Source organism: Plectropomus leopardus, chromosome 1, assembly GCF_026936395.1.
Source record: "Plectropomus leopardus strain MGB_pleo_1.0 chromosome 1, ASM2693639v1, whole genome shotgun sequence".
NCBI classification, from domain to species: Eukaryota; Metazoa; Chordata; class Actinopteri; order Perciformes; family Serranidae; genus Plectropomus; species Plectropomus leopardus.
In genome coordinates, this window is record NC_142176.1 from 11,902,623 (window position 1) to 11,926,708 (window position 24,086).

At 38.8% G+C, this 24,086-nt stretch overlaps 2 protein-coding genes and 1 long non-coding RNA gene across 6 annotated transcripts in view; 1 reads left to right on the forward strand and 2 right to left on the reverse strand.

The window, feature by feature from the left end:
- Positions 1 to 644: 644 nt before the first annotated feature.
- On the reverse strand, positions 645 to 5,415 carry dtwd1 (DTW motif tRNA-uridine aminocarboxypropyltransferase 1). The gene is made up of 5 exons (XM_042486471.2): positions 5,026 to 5,415; positions 3,188 to 3,503; positions 2,857 to 2,994; positions 1,179 to 1,467; positions 645 to 1,026 (listed from the first exon to the last, which is right to left on the reverse strand). Exons 1-5 carry the CDS (start codon positions 5,070 to 5,072, stop codon positions 797 to 799), a joined length of 1,020 nt encoding a protein of 339 aa, XP_042342405.2. The 5' UTR covers positions 5,073 to 5,415; the 3' UTR covers positions 645 to 796.
- A 26-nt stretch (positions 5,416 to 5,441) lies between these two features.
- Positions 5,442 to 24,086, forward strand: part of LOC121941545 (uncharacterized) — a 43,768-nt gene continuing 25,123 nt past the window's right edge. For 2 of the 4 annotated variants that reach the window (XR_015776184.1, XR_015776186.1), the window contains exons 1-4: positions 5,442 to 5,573; positions 7,088 to 7,172; positions 7,640 to 7,761; positions 7,867 to 7,962. This is a non-coding gene — a long non-coding RNA (uncharacterized LOC121941545). The other 2 variants (XR_006105761.2, XR_015776185.1) reach the window with 2 other exon arrangements.
- Positions 13,048 to 20,597, reverse strand: fgf7 (fibroblast growth factor 7). The gene is made up of 4 exons (XM_042489048.2): positions 20,345 to 20,597; positions 19,300 to 19,935; positions 15,678 to 15,784; positions 13,048 to 14,070 (listed from the first exon to the last, which is right to left on the reverse strand). Exons 2-4 carry the CDS (start codon positions 19,583 to 19,585, stop codon positions 13,852 to 13,854), a joined length of 612 nt encoding a protein of 203 aa, XP_042344982.1. The 5' UTR covers positions 19,586 to 19,935; positions 20,345 to 20,597; the 3' UTR covers positions 13,048 to 13,851.

The following is a 24,086-nucleotide window of genomic DNA, read 5'->3' on the forward strand; positions in this document are numbered from 1 at the left end:
AAATAACCCTTTAAAACACCAAAGTCACCCAATAACACAAACTGACTCATGGAGGCAGTGTTCAACCAGCAGCTTCTGTGTTCAGTGAGGTAAAAATACTGTTTGAGTTTGTAAAAGGATGTTGTTTTTTTAAATATAGTTTTACTGTTTAATGTGCCGCCCCATGACTTAAATTCATTGAGAATTTTCTGGTTTGAGATTCTTCATTCACCAGACATGCAAGAGAAAAAAAAAGTTTCCTCACAAATTCAGTGTAACATGGGGTGATATACAAATGCTCATTTGTGGGGTGAATTATTCCCTTAAGATTTAAATAAATGAATCACACTCACTGCAACTTAAATGAATTAAAGTGGGAAGAGCAAAAACAAAAAACCCTGGAACACAGATTTTTAAGGTTTGAGATTTGATTATCAGGGTTGCACCAAAATTTTAAAAAAGTGCAAACCTTTCGAATCAAAGAAAAGGCCAAGGCAACACTATTTCCCATCTTATTTTAAAATACCTGATAAACAGTTTGTGTGTCACTTTGCAGCCGGTTTTGTTGATAGATTTCCGTTATCCAGTCAGTGCTGCAACTTTAGGATTCCTATTTCAGAGCTATATGTCTTCTATTTACTCATATCAAACACACCTCATTCATGTTTGGCAACTGTAAACCCTCATCTTTTATTGCATGTTCTCATACAAATAGATGTCCCTTACAAAATAAAAATCACTCAGACATAAAATAAAACTGGACATACGAGGGCTTGCCTGTGAATATACAGTTCATAACAGTCTCTTGAAGCTGATCTCAGCATTTTCTAGCATCCGTCTTAGCTTTGTTGATGACTGAGTGCAGGTAAGAGTAGAAGAAGAGCAGGTTATCATATTCTCCGTTGTACTCCTGAGTGAGGCAGAGCTCATGGAAGTCCTTAAGGAAATAATAAATAGCCTCTATTGTAGAGAGGTAGGTGTCTGGTTTGCCCTTCTGACTGCGCCAGAAACACGTTTTCCTAGTCTTCAGCTCTACCCGGAGCAAATCTGCAGGAGAGCACATGTCAGTCAGAGAGCACGCGAGAACGCAGAGTGAGATCATGTTAAACAGCGTTGTGGGTGAAGTACTTTTGCCCTTAATAATCACCAGCAGTCAGAGCTGTTTGAAAAGCTGCACAAATGCAATCTTTCATGATTACCTTGCAGTCGCTCGTCTGTGCTGATCTTGTTGGTCTGGTTCCATGTGCTGTCAATGAAGACCACCCTCTGAAGGGGAAACACCCTTGACTCCGAGCCCTTTGCTTCGTCTGGGGTCCCTGACTCCGGGCTCTCTGCCATGTGTGTGGCGCCTTGATCTTCCTCACTTTTCAGCCTCTTTACGCAGGGTTCATCAGAGGAGTCATGTGACCCGCTGTCTGTCATGTCATGCAAGCATTGTATCATGTCATGAACTGAGACTGACCCTGGACCAGGAAACACCAACACCACCTGAAGACAGACACATCAAAGACTGATGGTAGAACATTATCATACAAACCAAGAGTGTGAAAAATAAGTGATACAAAGACGTGTTTTTTTTTTTACAGCGTAGTGATTTATATATGTTTTCATTTAGGAAGCACTGAAAGAAAGAAATACAGTTTGATGGGAGCAAAATAAAGTTGAAAAATCAAAAATCAAAACATGAGATCATTCAGTTGGGTAAAACACAAAGCAAGAGGGGGAAAAAAAATCAAAGAAAGAAACTGTCAAATCCAATAAACAGACAAGGCTTGTGCAATAAAGCCACTGTAATTCTGTAAGACAAGTCAAATTATCGTATCAGAATATGTTTCATGTAATTAGTACCATGAAATTTAAATTTCAAGGATGAAATGAAAATGCTGCAATTGATTTGATCCTCTGAACTATTAGATAAGATCTGTTATATAAGATTTTTTTTTTTATTTCAGTCAGTAACACACAACATGGATCAAAACTTGTGCTTCTCTTTGTGTAATGTGATAGCAGTTGGAGGCGGCAAAAGCTCAGTCTGCGGGGACCTGGGTTGGGAACCGAAGGGTCGCCAGTCTAAGTCCCTATATGAACTGAACATGGAATTTGTACTGGTAGCTGGAGAGGTGCCAGTTCACGCTCCTGGGCACTGCCGAGGTGCCCCTGAGGGAGGCACAGGACCTCCAACTGCTAGGAGCACCTGTCCATGGGCAGATCAACTGCTAAGAGGCAGCACTGTGGTCTCACATAAAGAGGGTTATGGGTTCATTGTTTGAGGTTTATCGTAGCATCTAAATGCCAGTAGCGTTGTCAGCGTTAATGGTTGTCTTTCTCTCTGTGTCAGTCCTGTGATAGTCTAGCAACCTGTCCCGGGTGCACCCCACCTCTCACCCAACAACATCAACTCTAGCCCCCCCGTGACCCTGAAATGGGATAAGATATGCATGGATTAACTAATAATGAAAATAATCATTAGTTGCAGCCGTAGGTCACATCATCACAATGACACTCAAAGGTGTAAATTTAAGGAATGCTATTTGAATGTCAGATACCATTTGTAATCATGCTTACCACTGAAAGAAAAAGCAAAAGCCAACGGCACATTCACTCTTGTTTGCTGTTTTGTCAAACTATGTTTGCAGATTTTTTTTTGGTGCTGTGTCTCTTGGATTTCTGCTGCTTTTGGTTTGGTACCTCATCCACTATGTTTTTTATAAAGACCCGACCTCACCTGAGCACTGTGGGGGTACACGCCCATAAATGTCCCAAACACAGAAAATAAGAAGAAAATACAGTATGAGTCTATATATTGTTTTTTTAGGGAAAGCCTTCCTAGAACATATATAAATAAACTCCATTCTTTCAAGATGGAAAACAACTAACCTTGTCCTTTTCATAGTCAGGTATGCAGGGGTAGGTGTATATCGTGACGTCGCTGGGTGCGAGGATCTTTGCATGGATTGCGGTGCTCTTGCCGTCTGTCTCTTTGGGATGCTTGATGATGTCTATCTTCACAGGGAGCTGAGGACAGCATATGATACGTAGAGTCAGATCCAGAAGTCAGAGGAAAAAAAACACATTTTATAGATCTCACATGAAAGACATGACTTAACATTTTCCACCACATTAGAATACTACTATTACAGCAACCCCATACTGTAGCTGAAGGCCTCTCTTAGAAGAACAATCAAGAGAGTCCTGACCTCTTACTGACCTTGATTAAAGGGATTTCTTGCTGGCTGACACCCAGTAATGAGCAGCATGTGTAGCAGAAGAACATCCTTGATCCTCCACATTTAGAGCATTTCAACCTGCCCCTCTCCTTTACCTTCTCCAGCACCGCATGTGATGCCAATTTTAGACCTTGGAAAGGCTGCTTGGCAAGCTCACAAGTGTCTGATGAATCACTGGAGACTGTTGTTTTGTCACGGCAACTAGGATGGAGACGCTGGTCTTGAGCCAGGCTGCTCATGCTTGCTCTTAAAAGGTTGATAGACCAGTGCTGAAGTATGCAAGCCCTACATTCAAAGCTGAACAAGAACGACAAAACAAATGATGCAAATATTGGCAGACAGAAATAATCCAGCATTTACATAACCACATAGCAAAGTGAGAGGTAATAAAATGTGGAAAAGTCATTAAACAAGGTAGTGTTTTTAAAAAGGCCTTTCAGGAGTCATTTTTCAGGCTAATATGTTTTATTGATTAAGGAGATATTGGCTATATTGATAGAACATTAATACTGTGATGAGAACTGATGATGTCTTTGGTTTTAATTATTGTTATAATATGACGTAGCTTGAATGCTGTGTTTTTAATTTCCACACAAAATCTAGTATCATATCAAGGGTTTCTGTTCAGATACCCAAACTCTGAAATGAGCTGATGAATAAACTCAGATATGTAAGTCAATATATTCTTTGAGTTTAAAAAGGGGGGGTTTCTTATAATTCCATTTTAAGTGGCCAATATGTGCGTGTGTAAATGTATGTGTATAATTATAATTATGTGCATGCTTTTAGGTACATACATTTAAGTACCATTGCTGTTTTGATGACTGCAGTAATATTAATTATTGGAATTTTATTTGTCCTTTTTCCGGATTTTATATTTGTTAGTTGAGCTACGTTTTCATAGTTTACTTAGTTTTTCTTTTTTTGTTTACTTTTTTATAAACATTATCATCATTAATGATGGTGATTCCTGATATTTATTGTATTTTCTGTATCTATTCTACTTTTGTATACAGTTGATTGTTTTTCATTAGTATATTATGGACCTCAATAAAGTCATTATCATTACATTGTTATTAAAAGTCACACAATTTTCTGATTTGACTGATAATCAGAGTGAAATGATCAACAATTCTCTTTCTGCTTGTATCCACAATGACAAAATAATTATCTGTTCTGACATCACATTAAACCAGTCCTAGTTTAAACTTGAAAGCATCAACATTCACACTAAAATTACTGTCACAATATGAACAACATCTAGTTGATTTTGTCAGACAGCAGACTTGAGAAAACAGAAAACGTGCTGTATGCATCAGAGCATTAAACAAGATTCATTCAGAACTTAACATTTTGAAAACCAAGATGAGACCAAAAAAAGATGGCCCAAAAATTTGCAAGAAATTAGTAAAAAGTTACAAAAAAGATACATACATGTAGTTCTTTGAGTATTTTCCCCGTTTTGAAAAATGTCAAATAATCACCCCTATAGCTAAATTCCTGTTCATTTTTTGGGTCTCCTTTTAATAATTTCTTGCCGCACACTTCTTGTCAAGTTGTTCATTGTGTTTTTGTCCTATGATTTGAAAGAAATCCGATCAATGTCCTCAGGTTTCAGAGGGTTAAATGCTTGTGAAAGGCGTCTGAACGCAGGACAAACAAATATATCGATCCTGTGTTAAAGGGTTAAGCTATAAGACTTTGACACATGACAAAGTCAGTCAAAAAACTTTTGCAACATAAGAGGCATGTGGTGCAAGAGTTAAAAGCCTGGATGAGACAGCTAGCGAATGAATGCAAAGTGAGCACAAGTACCTACCGTACACAAACCAGCATTTGATGAACAGCAACCCGTTCAGTTACCATTGGATCCTTGGGGTTTCTTTCTCTTCTCTTTAGCTAAGAGAGATCTAACTCTGCACTTAATACTGCACGTCTGTCCCAGCGTACATACAGTAGATAAAGTACAGTGCACTACAGTCCCTGATTCAAGCTAGCTGCTGTTAGCTAGCTTCAGTTATTCTCAACATCTGGAGCATCGGCTACAGATCACGGTGGCTAGTTAGGTTAGCTAATACAAAAGCCTAAAAGAAAACATACGTTGGTGTAGTTCCGCTAAAGCAATACGTTGCCCACTCAAATCAATCGCGACTGAAACGTGTCTACCGGTGTGTAGCATGGTGTGTAGCTACAGCTAATGTAGAACAGCGTGAGCGTCTTCTTCTACGCCGGAAACACTGTCCCGCGTGAAGGAAACGGCGGTGGATACCCGTTGCTAACAGGTTGCTAAGCACCCAATTCCGAACGTGAGCCGTTGCGGAGCGACGTTACCTGCCGGCGGTGGACAGTTAAGGCACTGCACTGAAGGTAATGTGTAAAGTTAGCTTGTCAAACAAGAAAAAACTCGTACACAGTTATTTATCAAGGTAACGTCAACGTCAATTCATAAAAAATGACAATAATTTAACTGTTAAGGTAAACGGAAGACTCGAGGTTAGCTAGGTAAATGAACCAAGACGTTTAAGTCGGTTTATTGTTATGTCGTGAAAGTTGAAATTAGCTTATCAGCCGTCAGGGAACTTTTTCCTCCGTCAGTGTTGTTTTCTAGCGTACACAGTAGGCTAAGTAGCTAGCTGTTAGTTAGGTTATTGTTGGGGTTTAAAAACAATGAAAGTGTTAGGGGGGTGTCTGTACTTATTTAAATAAGTAAACAGTATAGTAAATTGTATTTTGTCAAGTTATATAACATTTCAATACATCGAAATGGGCATTATTTTCAAATAATTAGGAAAGAAATGATGTAAATTAACTCAGCTTGAAACATTTTCAGAGATTTCCTTTAAAAAAAATTGTCAACAAAACTTTAAACTCTTGAACCGTCTTTTTTTCCTTTGGACTTTTCACTCTGAGCTTATACTCTGGACATTTTACATTTTTGCAGCACTCCTAACTGATCTCAAAACCACCTCCCCTTCCACAGAAAATAACTGTCAGTGAACAATGAATGCTATAGATGTTGCTTGATGAAATTGAGCAGACAAAAGGTCATGAAAAGGTCATAAAACAGTCTCAAGTTACAAGATTTACTTGCGTTTAGAATAGAAGAAGTCTTAATTTGTTAAATTTTATGGTACTGGGCTTTCAAAGTTTAGCCTGAGAAAACAGATAGGATATTAAGATATTATTTACTGTCTAACAGAACTTACAAATATGCTTATGTGATGGCTTTTTAGTATGATGTACTTTTTGTAATTCAATTTACTGCCTTGTTGATATAATTTCTTAGTTGATGTTTCTTCATAGCCTGGATTTGACATTGAATAACCCTGCATGTCTCGCATTTTTCAGATATTAAAATAATGTGATTTATTAAAAATGAGTACTATATTCAAATAAAATGGCAATCCAGTCTAATTTTTATGATAGGTTTTGATTCTGCTGCAGTGGAAATTTCTTGGATGCCATGCAAGCAGTCATTCTTAAGAAGCTGGTGCAGTAGCAAAATTCAAGTTTCACAGATAATATTACCCCAGTGATCAAAACTTGAAAGGTCAGCTCAGGGAAAACAAACATGAAATGTCAATATGCATCTTTCTCATTCAAAGCCAGATGTGCTTGATGTGATGTAAAACAGATTGTTTTATGTCAGATTTCAGAGATACCTGAGCTGTTACACTTTTTTATGAAAAAGACAATCGCATGCGGACCTGCATGGCAAACAGATGTGTATCGAATGAGATCTTCCAGTGATATTAGATTCCAGGCAATCAGAAATCTGCAAAATGTGCACTGTGTGCCAGCTTGCTCAGAGAATCATTGCGGTGAAACATAGTTTTTAATATTCACATTATTCACACCGTGCTTACCTGTCATCCCTGCAGGCTGTGTTGTTCAAGGTCCAGGAGCCTTCCCTCTGCGTTATGGGGCCATGCTTAAAGACATCATCTGGTAGTTCTTCCTCCACAGGTTCAAGATGATTCAGCTCTTTTAAACTTCAGAGAATGTTTTAAATTTGCAGATTTAGATTGCGTAGACAGGATTTATGATTTTTCTGATTGTATCTTGAACTGTGCTTTGGTCTTAATACTCTGTATTGCCTTTGGCATTAAATTGTCACAAAGCTAGACACAACAATATCATGGTTTAGATCCATCTGCCTTTGTCAAATATGAATGGATTGACTGTTCCTGACATGTCTTATCATTAAAATTTATTTCTTTTCCTGTTTAGTCTAACACAGAGGAATGGAAAAACAAATTGTCTGACAGCTGGATTTTAGGAATGTTTGTTTTGCTGTTGACGGCAGTCCAGATACATTTTTAAGAAAACTTTTAGTGATGCATAATTTTTCTCTGTATTCTGTATTGTTGCCAGTTCTAAATACAGTCAGAAAAATGAAAATATTAAATCAGATATCTAATATGGTCTTTCAGGTGTATCCAGATCCAAGGCTTATTGGCTCAAGCAGTCAACGCAGCAGTTTATCAAGCGTTACCTAAATCAAAACAGTGACGAGATGACCGGACTGATGTTTTGGTTTTCTTACATTTCTCAGGTAACCACAAGCTGATCATATATTTTTGCAATGCCTTTCAGACTAACAGACTTTCCATTTTTAATAAAGTGTGAGTTTTTGAACAGTTGCAACATCTACTTTCAGTTGTGAAACCCAAACTCTTCTCATGGCAACACAAGAACTTAAGTTGGCTCGCTACAGCAGCTGGAGATGAATATAAAGAGAAGAACCCTGCTTATGGTAAGACTCAAAGTGTGTTTTTGCACTCTTGTGCATGTGTTAACGTGTTCCAGGATAACCTCCTGAAGCCCAGCGTGATTTTTGCTTGAAAGAAGAAGCCAAGTTCCAAACCTACTAAGCATCCATATTAGATTTATGAGAACAAACTGAAAATCCTTCATTCTTAAATCTAATTTTATTTTTTATTTAACTGGATATGTCTTAAAACTCTACAAAAGAGAATTTTAGACACTAAACACACTCAATAACAGCATGTCCTTCCAACAACAGTGTCCCTGTTTCTCTCGATAATCCACAGACCCTGCTGTCAATACACTTCATCAGCACTATTCATGCAGTGGGATCTAATTCCAATCCAGTAACCCTAAGGCAGCACTGGGGTTAAAAAAATGTGCTAACCAATGCCAACACTTCTCTTTTAATACAAAAGTTTCTGAGATTTTAAGTTTTCAAAACAAGCAGGGTATTTGCAAGGAATTACTCTCAAGCCCCTGAGATAACCACTGAACACTACTTGGTTTTGCTTTCTTAGTATCCGAAAGACAGAAGGAGCCTCAAACTCTGATAAAATTCAGCACTATTGTGGAGTTGGCAAAATATTTGTTGGACCGATAAGCAAACTAGGTAGCCATCATCATTCACACAAACCAATGGTGATGCAATGTACGAAATATTAGCATTTTAAAATCATCCAATGTTACCCTCATTTTGCAGCAAATTCTGAAAAAGTATTGTCTCTTTATCCTATGTATCTTTTTAGTGTGATGAACAATGTGTCAATGTGACATCTTCATCTCGTCTCAAATCATCATTACTGGAATGCATTTATGCTGATCTTAGAAATTAGGCTGTAGCAAATTTTGATCCAGGAGCTAGATGTCAGTCCAAGCTTCTCTTTGACTCGTCGCAATATTTATCCCAACAACTGGAACTCACAATTATTTACAGCGATAGACAGACTCATTACCTCTGATTAGTGATGTGGAAAGCAATGATTTCTGAAGCACTGACTCACTATGAGGCAGTTTTAGTGAAAATGGTTTACTGTTTCAAAGTATTTTGATGTGATCAAAATGGTAACATCTGCTGCCCAAATTCTTGATAATGCCTTTCAAGGACAGGAGAGGGCCGAGGTTGATAACAGAGTCAGTAGTCACGTTTGCCCATTTTCAATTTTAATTACCAAAGATGAATTGTAGTAGCTATCCTGATTGTCATTATATTATCTGTGGAAAAGAGTGGCCCATCTCCCACTTTTTATACCTCTGCAGCAACTGTTACTACCGTTGGAAGCATCAGTGAAATAAATATACAGTATGTTGGCATGGCTATTTACCAATGTAAACATAAAATGATGTTAGATTCAAGCCGATATGTTGGTCTCTAGTGATTGGTGAGGGAAAGTCGAATTCCCCTCCCCCACGGAAATTGGCTAGTGTGCGGACAATGTCAGACTGAAGATGGAAACGAAGTGTAAAAAGGTGACTATTCACTCTGATACTGGGCAATGTTCAGCTCCAAAGAGTTACTTTTTGCACACAAACGTGTAATGTTTAAATCCTATATAAACATATTTTTCCAGTGAGATTTATGAAATTATGTGTATAGCATATTAACACACTAAAAACAGAACCGTGCTGACTTTGAGGAAGTTTTATAATTATAAAGTTATTAACAGAAGTCTATCCAGCATTTCTGGCTATCAGTGTGAATCTGTTGCTTTGTTAGACTTTTGTTTGTGTTGACAATAAACCAGTCATCCCACGTGACCTGCCACATGAGCAAACACTCTTTCGACTCCAAATATGGTCATACTTGCAGACTTATCTCTGATGTTCACAAATATGGTGTTGCTGAAAAACAAACTCTCATCTGTATGGGATAACACAGAAAAGTCTTTCATGCTGTATTTGAAAACTGGAATTGTATTGCTTAAACTTGGGTCCAACGTTTCAGGTATTAACTGTTGCAACCTGCAACAGGTAGTAAACTTGGACCTGTTAAGAACGGCAGATTTAAAATTGTGGTCTCTTACACTGGTCTACTGATGAGGTAAAATCTTGACCATAAAATAGCATTTTTTACTCCTGTAGTGTTGAAATTGAGGCATTTGTTTTATGTATTTTTGGCCAAAATGATTTCTCAGCGTAGTTTACCCAGCAGTATCAGTTGTTGTAGCAAACTTGAATAAGTTAGTAGTCTGTGAAGTCTCTAATGTTGTAGTATAAACATTTTATTATAATCATAATTTATTATGATTATGCATTTAATATACTGTCAGGTAAAGTGCAATATTGCGGCGAGTTGCTGGAGGTCCTGACCCTCTTTCACAATGATCTGTTGTTCTGGGGGGTTCCGTACGAAGGGCTGCAAACACAGAATTCCCCACATTGCATAACCGCAGATTTTCTCGGGGGAAATGAAGGTTTATGGCTCTGAAATGTATCAAGTTCAACTCACGTGTCCCCCCCCTACCCCCTGGCCTCCACTTTCTCCCGCTGCCCCAACACCACCTCTCCACATCGCACGAGACTCCCCAGCCGCTCTCCCTGTTTAGCTTCACTTGCCTTACTTTCTCATCCAACCCTCTCTCTGTTTGTCTCCATCTGTTCTTCCCTGCAGTGCTGTTCACAGCCAATGTGAGACCTGCTTCAAGCAGACGTTTATCTGCACATGCTGTCTGCATTATGGCACACGTGGTCTTTTGTATACATGCTTCCACACAAATGCAACTATAACACTGCTATTTTTAAGCGTCGCAATAAATTGTAAAGCATTGTCATAAAGTCATTTCCAAACCAGGGAGGTCCATTAAACTGCACAGTAGCTTATAGCTATTTTTTTTTCAAATCAAAGGAAATAAAGAAGTGACATTAACAATAGTATTACTCTAAGCTAATTTAACTTATACAATTATGATTTTGCTGTGCTTTAAAACTACAGCACACTAATTAATGATGTTCTACTGGCTTGTTTTGATTATAACTAACTTATTGACCCTAATTTATGACTGCATTTGGTAAGCAATTACCAATATGTAATTATTAATATTACAAAATAAAAACTATTTAGACATGCTGTTAAACAATGTACTGGCATATATACAGTGATAACATTACAAGGCAATATTTCTGACTGTAAAGAAACTCTGTCTCGTAGCTGGAAACAGTACAGCCGCTTTCATAATTTTGCTATTTGATAACTCTAATGTGCAGCAGATGAAGAAAATTGCATGGGAATCCCACATTTTGTGGAGGAAAAAACATTTTTAAAAAAAGTATTAAAAGGATTTGTGATTTCAGGAGCAATTTATTAAACAAAATCTGTAGGTCTTGGAACACCTTGTAAATATAATTTATATGTCTGCCGTGCCTGTGTTATGTCTTTTTTTTTCCTTGGAAGTCCGTCGCTTCACGTCTATGACAGTTCTCTCTCATTCTCCTTGGCTTCAGCCTCTCCTCGTCCTGCTGGGAATACACAGCCTTGAGTCTGAAATGTGTTTACATTTTGAGCATGTTACAAATTATCTGCTAAGACTAACTTTGCGTGACTTGGCAGAAGCCTTCACCTTGCTCAGATGTTGTTTGGGTCAAACTTATTTCAGGGGTTTGCTCTCTCAATTTGACTGTCTATCTGACAGGGGTTCTCCAAGCCAGATGTGAACTCAGGCGAAAGGTAAATCTCATGCTGTGTCGGTGTGCGTGCGTGCCTGCACGCATGTGTTTATACGTGCGCATTTATGAGCGTATGGTGTGGGCAGCCTGCCAATATGTCTGTAATATTTTTCTGCACTGACAAGACTCCACTTGTACTCAATACAATATAAACTCAGAGGGAATTAACATTTGAACCATGTCAGTGTATTTTTATCTTCCATCATAAATGAATAGATTTATCCTCAAGATGTATTACCACATCTCAACCTCCCTTATCAGATTGAATGACTCTGCTCATGCATATCATGTGTGGACAATTTTCCAAGGACACTAAAGTTTTCCCAAACGTTTCTTTTCAATGTGTATTCAATCTTCATAAAGAGAACATCAACAGATTTGATTATCTTGTCATTAAACCAGCTTAGCCGTGAGACGGACGGCTTAATACCTCCAGAGGACTGTAGACATATCAGAGTTCAAAAGACTGTAGTCCCTTAATGTGTAATATGTTTCCTCAACAGGTTTTTCATATTATAGAGTTACAGGCTGAATAACCCCAATTTTATCAAATGATATTCAATGATAAGGTTAGGACTTATCCTCAAACAGACATTTTCTAATAAGATCAGAATCACAGTAATTGCCAGATCATGCGGGTTTTTTTTTTAATATTGTAATACAGTTTCATAATGTACCAAAATTGAGGCCAGATCACTTGAGATTACAGATATTTAAAAAGCTAACCGAATAACAAGGTCCTCTTTCTTATTAATGGTCGGCATGCAAATAGTAACAAAATGTTTTCATGTTTTAAATCTGATTCATTGAGTTATTGAGAGTGTTGAACATGATCACAGTGTGTCAGCTGGATAAAATTCTCGTCATCTGACTCCAGAGTTTGCCGCTGCGCTCCATAGTTTCATACGTGGCAGAATAAAGGCATGGTTAATGTGAAGAATAATTTCCCAGGAGTGCATCAAGCAATATTTTATATATTAACATCAAATTTAGTGTATTTCTGTAGCATGAAATTGTTGCCAGTACTGCCAAATCATCTAAAATCAACACGACTCACAGACATAGGTTGTACATTACCAGATGTTGGGTGTGAAATAACGGCTTGCTGATTAAAGATAGAACATTAAGCAAGTCAGTGAGTGCTGGATTTTTTTTTTTTTTTTCAAAAACTGACAGACCAAAGCAGGAAAAAGTGCTTGTGAATATTAGAATAAATCAAAACTTCATATAGGCTATTTCCTGTGAGCTTGTTTTGGAGTCCTTTATACCCCCTAGTGGTTAAAAAATTAATCACATTAGGTCCTCAGTAATATTAGACCTGTGCAAATAGGGCTAAATCTCACTTGTCATGCCTTGAAAAAAAAAAAAAAATGTCCCTTATAAATAAATATGTGATCTTTTAATGTATGTAAATGTTAATTCTGATGGAAAGAGATTGCATAGCATACACGTTTATTATGTTGTTCATTTTGTATTTTAATCTGGATATCTTTTCAGCAGCAGCAGAATATTTTAGCATTTCAAAATCACACCTTGATAATGAAGAGGGAATCAGTGAGCAGCTACAATGCATTCGACCAGAGTCTGGTCTTCAATGCAGGAAGAACAGACAGATCAAAAACAGATCATCCACAAACAGATTGTCCTACACACACTTAATTTTACTGAACATGCCATTGTAGTTTATTGTGCCTCTGTTTTGTGTGCTCTGAGCACTTGTACCAGTAAAAAAAGACAAGTCCAGCTTGCTTCAGCACATCTTGGTCAAGCCAAATCTCCGTTCTGGACCTTTGTGTTGATCAAACAGGTCTCCTCATCTGGCTGGGTGTAGATCATCTTTGGAAAAGGATACAGTCCCGACTGTGCATAATACATTTTACTGTTTTATAAGAAAACACTTAACTGTTTTATAAGGAAATATAATATTTAACTCAAAATAACAATAACATTGAGTAGTGATTTTACAGTTTGTTTACCAGCTGAAGTTATGTCAAATATTTCCTTGTCTCAACATCTTGTTTGAGGATTTTTGGAATACTTCAATGTGCCCTTCTGATATCTGTTGCTTGTGTAAATTACAACATATTATGGAACCTTATATAACTAATCTACAACTGGAGAAGAGTGGAGCGTGATGTTGGTAATGAGTTTACATGTGTCTGTTAACATATATAATATTTGACGGAAATCATACACAAATAGTCCTTTTTAGCTTTTATGAGTCCACCCTCCTCTCCTCCTCCCTGCACTTTATAGGGATGAAGTGAGATGCTACATGCTCCCTTCTGGTCTTCTTCCCTCGCATTGGCCGTCCCTTCTGAGACAGAGCTATGAACATTTCTTTGCCATTTTTAGTCCACTTTACAGAGGAGTAAGCATTGAAATAGTTTTCTAGGAAAACCTCCTTGAAGTTGCAGTTTTCATTGTAGATCCTCTGTAAAGGATGAGACAAACAATACAATCAGCATTTGTCTTTACTGTCAATACTTGGTCTTGATTATTTCTAGGTGTGGGAATCACCAGAGGCCCCACAATACGATATTAACAATATAATATTATTGCGATTTTTTACTTTTTCGGTTGCCTGTTCTCACTCCCAACTCTTCAAATGTCAGTAGTGTTAGCATCAGATGCCACCACAAAGAGGCACACTTCACAGCGATATACCATAGACTGTATACAATAATGGACATAGTGACCATGATGTCAGCCGTTGGTTTGCAGACCTCTGTTTTGAAGACTGAAGTTCAGCATTTTGATTGTCACCATCTTGTTTTTTTGGAGTCAGAAGTGACCATATTTGGACAAGAGTGTGGAGCTGTGGCTGAGCCAGAGGTGGATATGACTTACAGACCATGATGACGCCTTGCACACAGCCTGTCACACAAGCAACTCCACCCCTAAATATACATAACTTTTGGCCTTAATAAAATGTAAATGGATTTAAAAAAATCACCTCTGCTACACTGTCATGGATCTTGAAATTAACCTCGAGGCCAAAGCTATCCCATATCCCCGTAGACTTCCATGTTAAAATGCCCAACTTTACAGCAGAAATAAATATGTTTACAGCCTCAAGCAAAAGCAGATTTTGGTCTCTATAGCTAATTTCAACATCCATGACAACTGTGCGGAGGGTGAATTTTTTATAACTCACTTGTTTACATTTTCTTAATGCCCGAAGTTACGTATATTTAAGGGTGGGGCTGCTTTAGTGACAAGCTGTCTGTGAGTCATCCCCACCAGTCTTTGCTGTTCCAACAAACAGTTTTCAAAAAAACCCGGACTTTCACCTGAGCCCATTGATCACTTCCTGTATGAATGTTAAGCCAAACCATGATGTGTTCATTCTAAACCTAACCATGTACTTTTAGCGCACAGGAAAATGTATGAAAAAAGGAAGACTTTTGCCTATGCTATAAGTGTATTGTTCATTTCCTGTGAAAACAAAAGTGTATTTTAAAAAGACACGATTCATATAACAATCGTAAATTGACATGCCATGCCTGTACATCAACAACAGTTACAGGAGGGTACCTAGCGCGTCATATTTAGATGTAAAGGTCCACTGACATGGCGGAAGTATCTGATGAGTTTGGATGAAAACATGTTGTTTTGAGATATGCTGAGTATTGCAATAACATATATAGCGATATATTGCAATGTATTACCTATTTTCAACTGAAAATTATGTCCCTAAAGGAAAAATTTGTCAGTATCTGTTTTATCCAATAATTTATTGCCGAAAAATGCATTCAATGGACTGACAAAGAAATTGATTTTATTTTTTTTTGGTAGGTTACCAAAAGTTTGATTTGTATGTGCAATACTAATAATTTATATAATTAAAAAAATGGTACTTGGCTTTCTTGGATTGGTACAATACTGCCACACAAATTATCGCAACAGTATGCTGTATTGATTTTTTCTCCCACCCTTAGTTATTTCAAAGAAATGCTTTGCAAAAACTGTTTTATTTCTGCTTGGCAATGAATCATCTGAAAGAAGTGTATGACTTTTCTCACTAAGGAAAAGTATTACCTTGCCTTGCAGCTGTCCAGCCTTGTTCATAGAGATATAATACTGACTCTTCACTCCTTTGATAGCCAGTATGCCTCCCTCGGACACTGTCCTGATCTCCAGGATACCTGCCAGACATCCACACAGTTAGTCAAAACGAGACATATCACAGCAAAGATAAGACACTGTCAGCACCCAGCCTTCACTCCAGCTCCGCGCTTCTGCCCTCGACATTCATCTTCATTAAGAAACAGGATGAAGGTTCCTGTGGTTAATCAGTCTGTGGTCTCTCTGGCTTTATTCAAGCCTTGTTAACTGGCCTGGGTGGCCATTACACAAGCCACAACCTATGCCATAGCACATATGGGAGACAGATTAGGCCTCTCTCTCCTGGGATTGAGGAAACTACCTCCTTGCATGAGCTTTGCACGCTATGTTTTAGGCCTGCTCTTCAAATCTGTGGGAGAGTAAAAACACTTGTGCTTAACTATTTTGGTTTAGGAACAAATGAGAGTTATGGTGTTTCACCTCCCATGAAACTGACGGCGTCAAATTATCTTGCAGGACCTATAAAAAGGAAGAATGCTTTTTAATTTATCATATAATCCAACACACTGCTGATCATTAGTCTAGTTTGATTAGTTCTTGTAATTGAAGGTAATGTTGCTGTTATCCATAGAATGAGAGGGTTGCACTCAGAAATGCATCATTGAGTGAGTTTACTTAACCAGTTGTCAGGCAATGCACAAAATGTTTTCAGCCTTCATAGGTGTGTGATGATGCTGCAATTACTAATATGATAACTTGAATCAGTAATATTTATAAGAACATGCATTTTGAGGACACCAACAAGAACCAGATAATTGGTTTTTGGTAATAAAAAAATCTTTGTTGTTTTTGCAGAAATTCTTCATTTGACAGACAGAGAGAGAGAAAAAAGGGAAGAGCTCTATTAAAGGTCTTTAAACTGACATTGAGCATGCTGCGTTTTAGTGTTTGCGTGATCACAAACAGATGGCAGCGTCCCAATCTTGGAATGTTGTTTGTGCTCTGCACGCACTTGATATTTGGCTTAATAGGAGTGCCCTTTGACTGTCAAATCATATCTGTTTAACCATATTTTTCTGTTCCACTGTTGAATTAAGTTATCATGGCTTATGGTGCTGTTTAGATCAATATTGTCAGAACTTCATCTTAATTTTTAAACCTCTCACTGTGCATTTTAAGACCATTGATCGTTCGTTTCCTAAAAAAGTGTAGATGAAACTGTTTGTTTCTCAGGTAGGGATTTAATTTCAATAATCAGTGTGCTTCAATTAGTGTGTTTTTATGGTTGTTAAGAAGCATGGAAGTGCTATTCTCATAATATTACATGTAACAGCTACAGTTGTTTGGTCTACTAAAGATGGAACACATTTCCACACACATGCACACACACATATTGTTAACATTTTGGCTCTGACGCAGACAGCCTATCCTCAGCTTGAACAGATTTGTCATCACTGGCTTGTCCAGCCTCTGGCGAAGTAAACTAACTTGTGGGCAATCCCTGATACTACTTTCTCTGAACAAAGTTTGAATCAATTGTTTACAGCCACCGGTAAGATGTTGCAATATTGAGATTAATATTGACTGCTTCAGAACTAAAAGCCTTGACAACTCCAGATATCTAGCAAAATTTTAGTGACTTTTATTGACGTTGTCTTTGGCTGCAAATCTTTATTGGCCCTGAATCTAAAAAAAAATGCTCCATATCTTCATTACATTATCTAAACGTCTGTTTGGTATTTCCCAAATTACACTGAATTTAATGGCAGGTTTAGGATACAATCAGTCTGTGGTTTTGCCATTTAGCTGCACCTGAAACCAGGTCTACTATGTCACAATCTGGGTGATTTACAATTTCAGTGCCTTTATTGTCATAGCACAGCTGTACAACAAAATTGAGTAGGAACTTAATAGAGAACGCGACTAAAACAAACTTCTACCCACCAATAAAGTCTCCTAACTTTTGAATTACTTGCTTTCCAGTTGTCATGCTGTGGTTTGGAATTTGTTGATTACCGACTTTGAAGTCATTTATCTGTTCTTTGCTGTGGCTTAACACAACTTTTTTTTATTGATATTATTAACACATTTTGTTACTCAGCTTAAGCCATGCCATAGTCTTTCCATTTGACACAAACTTACATGTGTTAGTGATTACCATTTCCTTTTTTCTTAGAAGTGAGTCTTTTAACTTATACTTAACATGTGTTTGTTTGCTTTTGAGGATTTGTTTACACATTCGGAACAAAATTGTCCTAGAGATTGTTGCCATACCACTTTCATTAGTGAAACAGCAACTGTTTATTTTTTATGATGCTCAATATCAGACATTTTATTTCTCTACACATACAAAAGCTTTAAAAAAGATTTAGTTTTTAGATCTAAACAAACCTTGAAATACAGTAAAGTTGTAAAAAAAAGTTTTTGTGTGGTGCAAGAGATGAGTTCTCTGGAAGTAAGTCTATATTTGTGTTGCAGAGGCACAAGGAATGTGGAGGCCAAAAATAATGGAGCTCCAAGTTTCTCATTTTGGCTTTGTCTTTTTCTGTTTTCTTGTTTTTTGTTGTTTTTTTTTTTTTTTTAAACAAAGCTTTTATGCAAGCAGCTTCTCAGGAACTCTTCTTCACTGTAGCCAGAGACATGACTCACTGATTTATTACACATATATCTGCACCACGCTCGTCTCTTCAAAGGCTTATTGGTCAAATTTGCTGTCTGCTTTTAGCGTGCGATTATCAGCCACATATGGGTGTATCAATTTTTCTGTCTTTCGTTGCCAATTGTTGCACAAGCATCTTTTCCATCCTCTATGAGGCATATCCCTGTCAAGCCAACATTCCAGCTGCAACCACACTGTCAGATAGGAGGAAATGATATCTGCTTAAAACATCCTCACCGTGACAGAGATTTCCAATGATACACAAGAAGCAGTTTTAACAAAGTACCATGTGAAATCACAATTACCATGGCCATTACATAAAATTAGTCAGTCAGTAGTGAATTGGCATGCTTTATGGCACATTTTGCCACAGTAATTTTGGATCAGGGTCATTTTGGTGGCTCTCTTTGTGTGAGCTGTCAGTTACTAATCTAATATTAATGCCAGTTCTTTGTCCCAAGATCTCATTCTGACATGTCTAGGTGTGTAAAACATGCGTGAGTACGAGATCTCAGGGACCTTGCAGCCGTCACACTCCAAGACCCTTCAGTTTACTTCATTACAGCTTTTGTTTACATGGTGTTATGGTTTAAAAAGCCAAAGCTCCCACCTGCTTCATTTTACTTCTGTCACTTTGGCTGCTCTAACAGAGAAGCATGACCCATTAACACTGTGATTACACTGCAGAGAGATCTGCACAATAACACCTCCCACGTGCTTCTGTCACCTTGACATGCCAAAGGTTCTTTACTGACTCAGTGGAAAGATCTCACAACTCTGCATGGCTGAATTATAACAAATTCTAGGACTAGGTTCACACCAAAACTCAAGTTAATTCACATTTGGAAGATATTTTTGGGCATTTTTTATCACTAGTAAATGCAGAACAACTTGACAAAACATGATATGATACTTAAACAAAAGAGTCATCCTTACTGTAACAGTTGGTGACATCTTGAGTCCCGTTGATATTGCCAAAGTCATCAATTGTCAGGAACCACTGCGTGCGGCTGTACAGTTGTCGGATGCGCACGTCCCCTCCCTCCATGTAGTCGTAGTTCCTAGTGTGGCGCTCGTGTTTGGAGCAGTTCATGATGGCGGCAAGTTGCTCTGGAGTGCAGTCACTGTAGACCACACACACGCTGCCGAACAGGAAAATTGCGTGCAGGTAGAGTCCGGAGAACAGATTTTGAAGGTTCCATGTCAGCATCCATTTGCGCATTATAATACAATGCAGTGGGGATCAATGAACAACATACTTAAATGTGAGACAGAGATTGCGCGCTATCCCTCAGCCCGGCGACCCCCTGCTCCCTCACTTGTGACCCTTGTGTTGGTCCCTGTTCTTGCAGCAGGGGCTTCTAGTGGGACCTTGAGACAGGTTGTGGAGGAGACTTTGCGGAGCTTGTTGGGGTTGGCTTAAGCTGGAGTGGGGTCTGAAGACAGGTGACGGTATTATGAGACGTCTCTTTAGTCCTCAGTGACGGTCTGCGGTGACTGCTCCATCCTCTTGGGCCATAGTCCGAAAAGGGACGTCATAATCCAGTTCAGGAAACGTTATACAGGATATCACTATAAAAAAAGGTAGACCCATATGATTTTAGATTACAGTTGAAAAAATAAACTTAAAAGAACACTTGCACGATGAAATATTTTTGTCAAAGCTGTCTCAAAAAAACAGATTCACCATTAGCTCACATAAACAAACACCTTTCAAATACCCTCTGGTTTTCATACAAATATGAACTGTACATTTACTAAGAATAAATTAAATTTTCTGTGGTGCACTTTGACAGGCAGATGTCTCCCTATCATGGACCCAGAACAGTAAAATATTGCGTCACTGTTGTTGGATTCCTTCACAAGTCTATGCTCTGTAATCTCCTCTGCATCAGCACACATACAGTATGTACTTTCAAACAAACTATTCCTCTTTACTTTAAAAAAACAAAAAAACAAACAAAATAGTTTAATGACTTACATGTGCTCAGAGGGATGACAGGAGTTGTCAAAGGTGTGTTCCCTTTCAGAGAGAGGTTTAATTTGAAGACTCTGTAATTCTAAAGCTGTAGTCTCAGTTGTAAACCAAGCCCAGTAGTGCAGTAAAGCTAAGCAAGAGCTTGGAGATTCTGTCAATTCCCATGGATGTCTCCCTGATTCTGGCAGGCTGACTCTGTGCATCTTCCACTGTTGCTGTGCACTCTGCTTAGATAAATGCCTCCTGCTGACCTCACTTGAGAGCAATTAGATCCCAACCAGTCAGCTGTCCCTGGCTGAGATGCAATGGAGAAACACCCTCTGCCTGCCTCTCGCTGTCACTCACCCACCGGACATGAGAGGGAGCTATAAACTCTCAGGAATAGCAGGCTTTCCTTGGTATGCACTCCTAAATACTTTAATAACATTTGCATGCACACTCACCCTTGCAGAACTTACTACAACCTCTCTGCCTTTTCCAAGAAACATCTTGCACTTGAATAGGTTTGCGCTAAACTTTTTAAGCATCTCATAATGACTCACATTAAGCTTGTGATATTTGCTCTGATGACAAAGCTTTAAAGAATTTTTTCCCTATCATTTCAAATGTCACAATTAATTAGTGGTTTTACTTAGCTGTACTGAATCATTGGTAAGGATTTATTGGCTCAAGTAAAAAGAACTTCAAAGAAGCTCTTTAGTTTTTGCTCTTATTGAGTGTAATAGTGGGAAGCAATATGTTACGGCTGGCAGGTATCTATCCAAGGGGAGAAAAACAGAAGACATAACTGCTCACAAGTAGTCATCTCTGTGTCAGGGGTCGTGCACTCTTTCACTTTTCGTGTTTGTATTTAAAGTCAAATTTATTGCCTTTACATACCTGGCCTTTCCTTGGACTCACCACTTCAAAAGTTTATATGGGCCCTAATGACGTGCTCCCCTGTGGAGGTCAGGACTGCAGGCCTGAGAGGGAAGGACTTCTGGCTGCAGCAGGTCGCCTTCTCATCTCTAAACTGGGGGTCGTAAAGACCTGATCTATTAGGTGTCACTCAGGCCTGTTCATCTGTCCCTTCTATCACCTCAGAGGCAGTTAACACACAGTTTTTCTGGACGTATAGACTATGGAAACAATAAATTACTTCAGGCAGCCACTATATTACAAATACCTGACAGCTAGACATTAAAATGAATGCAAAATCATGGATTTTCAATATCAATTGACATACAAGTCCATGCACATGTACTTTACAGGCAATAATTTGTTTGAATCCTTTTTATTTTAACCGAATAGTTGGGGGTTCAGTGCCTTGCTTAAGGGCATCTTGACAATGCCCAGGAAGCAAACTGTCACTTGTCCAGCTAGTCCACACACCATACTTGATCTGGACGGCGACTTGAACCGGCGGCCCCCACTTCCTAAGCCAAGTCCCTATGGGCTGAGCTCCCGCTGCCTTGAATAGGAAATATTTTTCAAGACTGCAGTTTGTGAAAATTTTACAGAACCACTCTCTTTAAATTGCCACCTCCTCATGCTGGAGCGGTTTGTGTGACCCTCGGAGCTGTGTTGTCAGGGGCAGGTAGCACCTGGTAGGGCCCCCTGAGGCACATTTCTGCCAGGAGAGAGGCCAGACAACACGATTCCAGGACCCTTAAATTGACCCCAACAGAAATGAATGACCTTGCCTTGAATCGGGAAACTGGGCCCCCTCCTGTAGACAGGGCTGTTACGGGAGATTGCAGGCGAGACCTTAGTGGTTGGGCCTGGTCATGCTCAAAACAATGCAGGGTCTCCATGTAGGCCCACTTCCTGTAAGGATCTGTTTTTGATTATAGTGCCATGTCAGTTGGGCAACAGGTGGCCCCTTTGAGGACTGACCTTTGACTGCAGACTGACACTTCTTTGGTGGGAAATAAGGTGGAGCCAGCAGAGTAGTTGGCCTCACCTCAACTTACTATGCTATGCGCCAAACAGCAGCTCGGAGTATTCAGTCTTCTTTGAATTTCTGGATAATGTCCTTGAGATGTCTATTTTTTTTTTCCACTTAAGGTGAAACCATGGCCACTTTTACTTGATGAAAGTGAGCTGACACTTAGGCAGGGTTGGACATTAATATTCTAGTCCACCTGCCACCGTGTCTGAATTCCAAAATCTACCAGTCACTCAACAGATTACCATTGTTTTTTGGCTTGGTGAAGAAAATTTAGCAGCCACTTGCATATTTTATCAGCACTTGGTTGGTGGCTGGTACTAATTTCCAACCCTGCACTTAGGCCTTAGGCAGCTAAGTCACTTAGTAGCCTAATTTCCGCTTTTTAATGCAATGAGAATGCATACGATTGGCATTCACACCCTAGTCAAATGACTCTGCAGTAGTAGTAGGCCTTATTCACCTCCGATCGGCACTGATGGGAACACAACATCCAGGTGAACGCCCTGTTTTCAGCTTTTTAACTGTTGAGATGCAACGATGCTCCATCACTAACTGCAGTCCATGTCCTCCTAAGCAGCACTAAAACACAGATCCAAATACATCTGCACCAAGTTTGAAAGATAGACTGAATAAGTAAGACATATATAAGGAGAAGAAACCACTGAAAAGTTTTCAAAGACCTCTGTTCCTGCTGTTGTCTACTGTTTACCTGTTCTCCTGCGTGTCCATGACATAGAACAAACACATCAACAAAACAACCCACCCACACACACACACACACACACACACACACACACAAGCTGACAGCTGACACACTCGTGTGATGCGGTGTGCTCACTGCAAGTGTGTTCCCTGCAAGTGAACACACTTCATCACACGAGTCATCACACGGTGTACAGGCATATGAATGTATAGCTTGTACACCGTCTTTAAAATATGTTTCAGCATTTTGTCAACAAAAATATGTGTCATATGTCTACGGTCAGACAACTTTTCTCTATATTTTGTCAAATTTCAATAACAATGGCTTGTTTTGAGTCTCCCTAGCTTGACAAACATGGCTTCCAAATCCAAAAAAAAAGTTTCAGTGGAAAATAGATAATTTGATAGTGCATGGACAGATTTGTTTGCTTCACTACCAACGCTGCAAAGTTAAAGTACCAAATAATCATAAAAAGCCAACAGCAGTGTTGCCACCTTGTGGTAAAACATATCAACGAATGCTCATGTAGACCTACCTATTAGCAATGTTGATCGGCTAATTTCAACTAAATGGCTGTTATCTTCATTATGAGGCTCAAATATGTTTTGTGGCAGCACACAGATTTTTTTTTTCATTTGGGCCAAAAATGTTTCTTTCAATAGTAAAGGTATCCGGTCCCTGCTCTGGGGGAAAGGTCACTTTCATTACTGTCAGTCATCAACATGATAACCTTTCATGACATTTGGTATGGGTTTGGGAGCCTGTAAGAATATACTTAGGTATATGTGTATCACTACATGAGTAACTGTTCAGTCAGTGACCCTTGTCCTCATTTGTGATGGATCAGCAGGAACAAGGAAATGGTGTCTAATGAGGCTTCTTGGAGATGTCTGACATTTTTTCTGCCCTAATTGAAAAAACCAAGTCATGTGAAAATGTAGAAGTATAAATTTAAGTAGCTGAAAGCTGAAAACAGCATGCAGCTGGAGCCCCTCTTGGGATAGTTGATTGCAGCAGTTAAATGTACCTCTTCGTACAAGCTTTACAGCAGCCCCAAGTTCACAGGTTAAGGGTAGCACCATTGCCCTCAAATGATGAGGAAAGAGGAGACG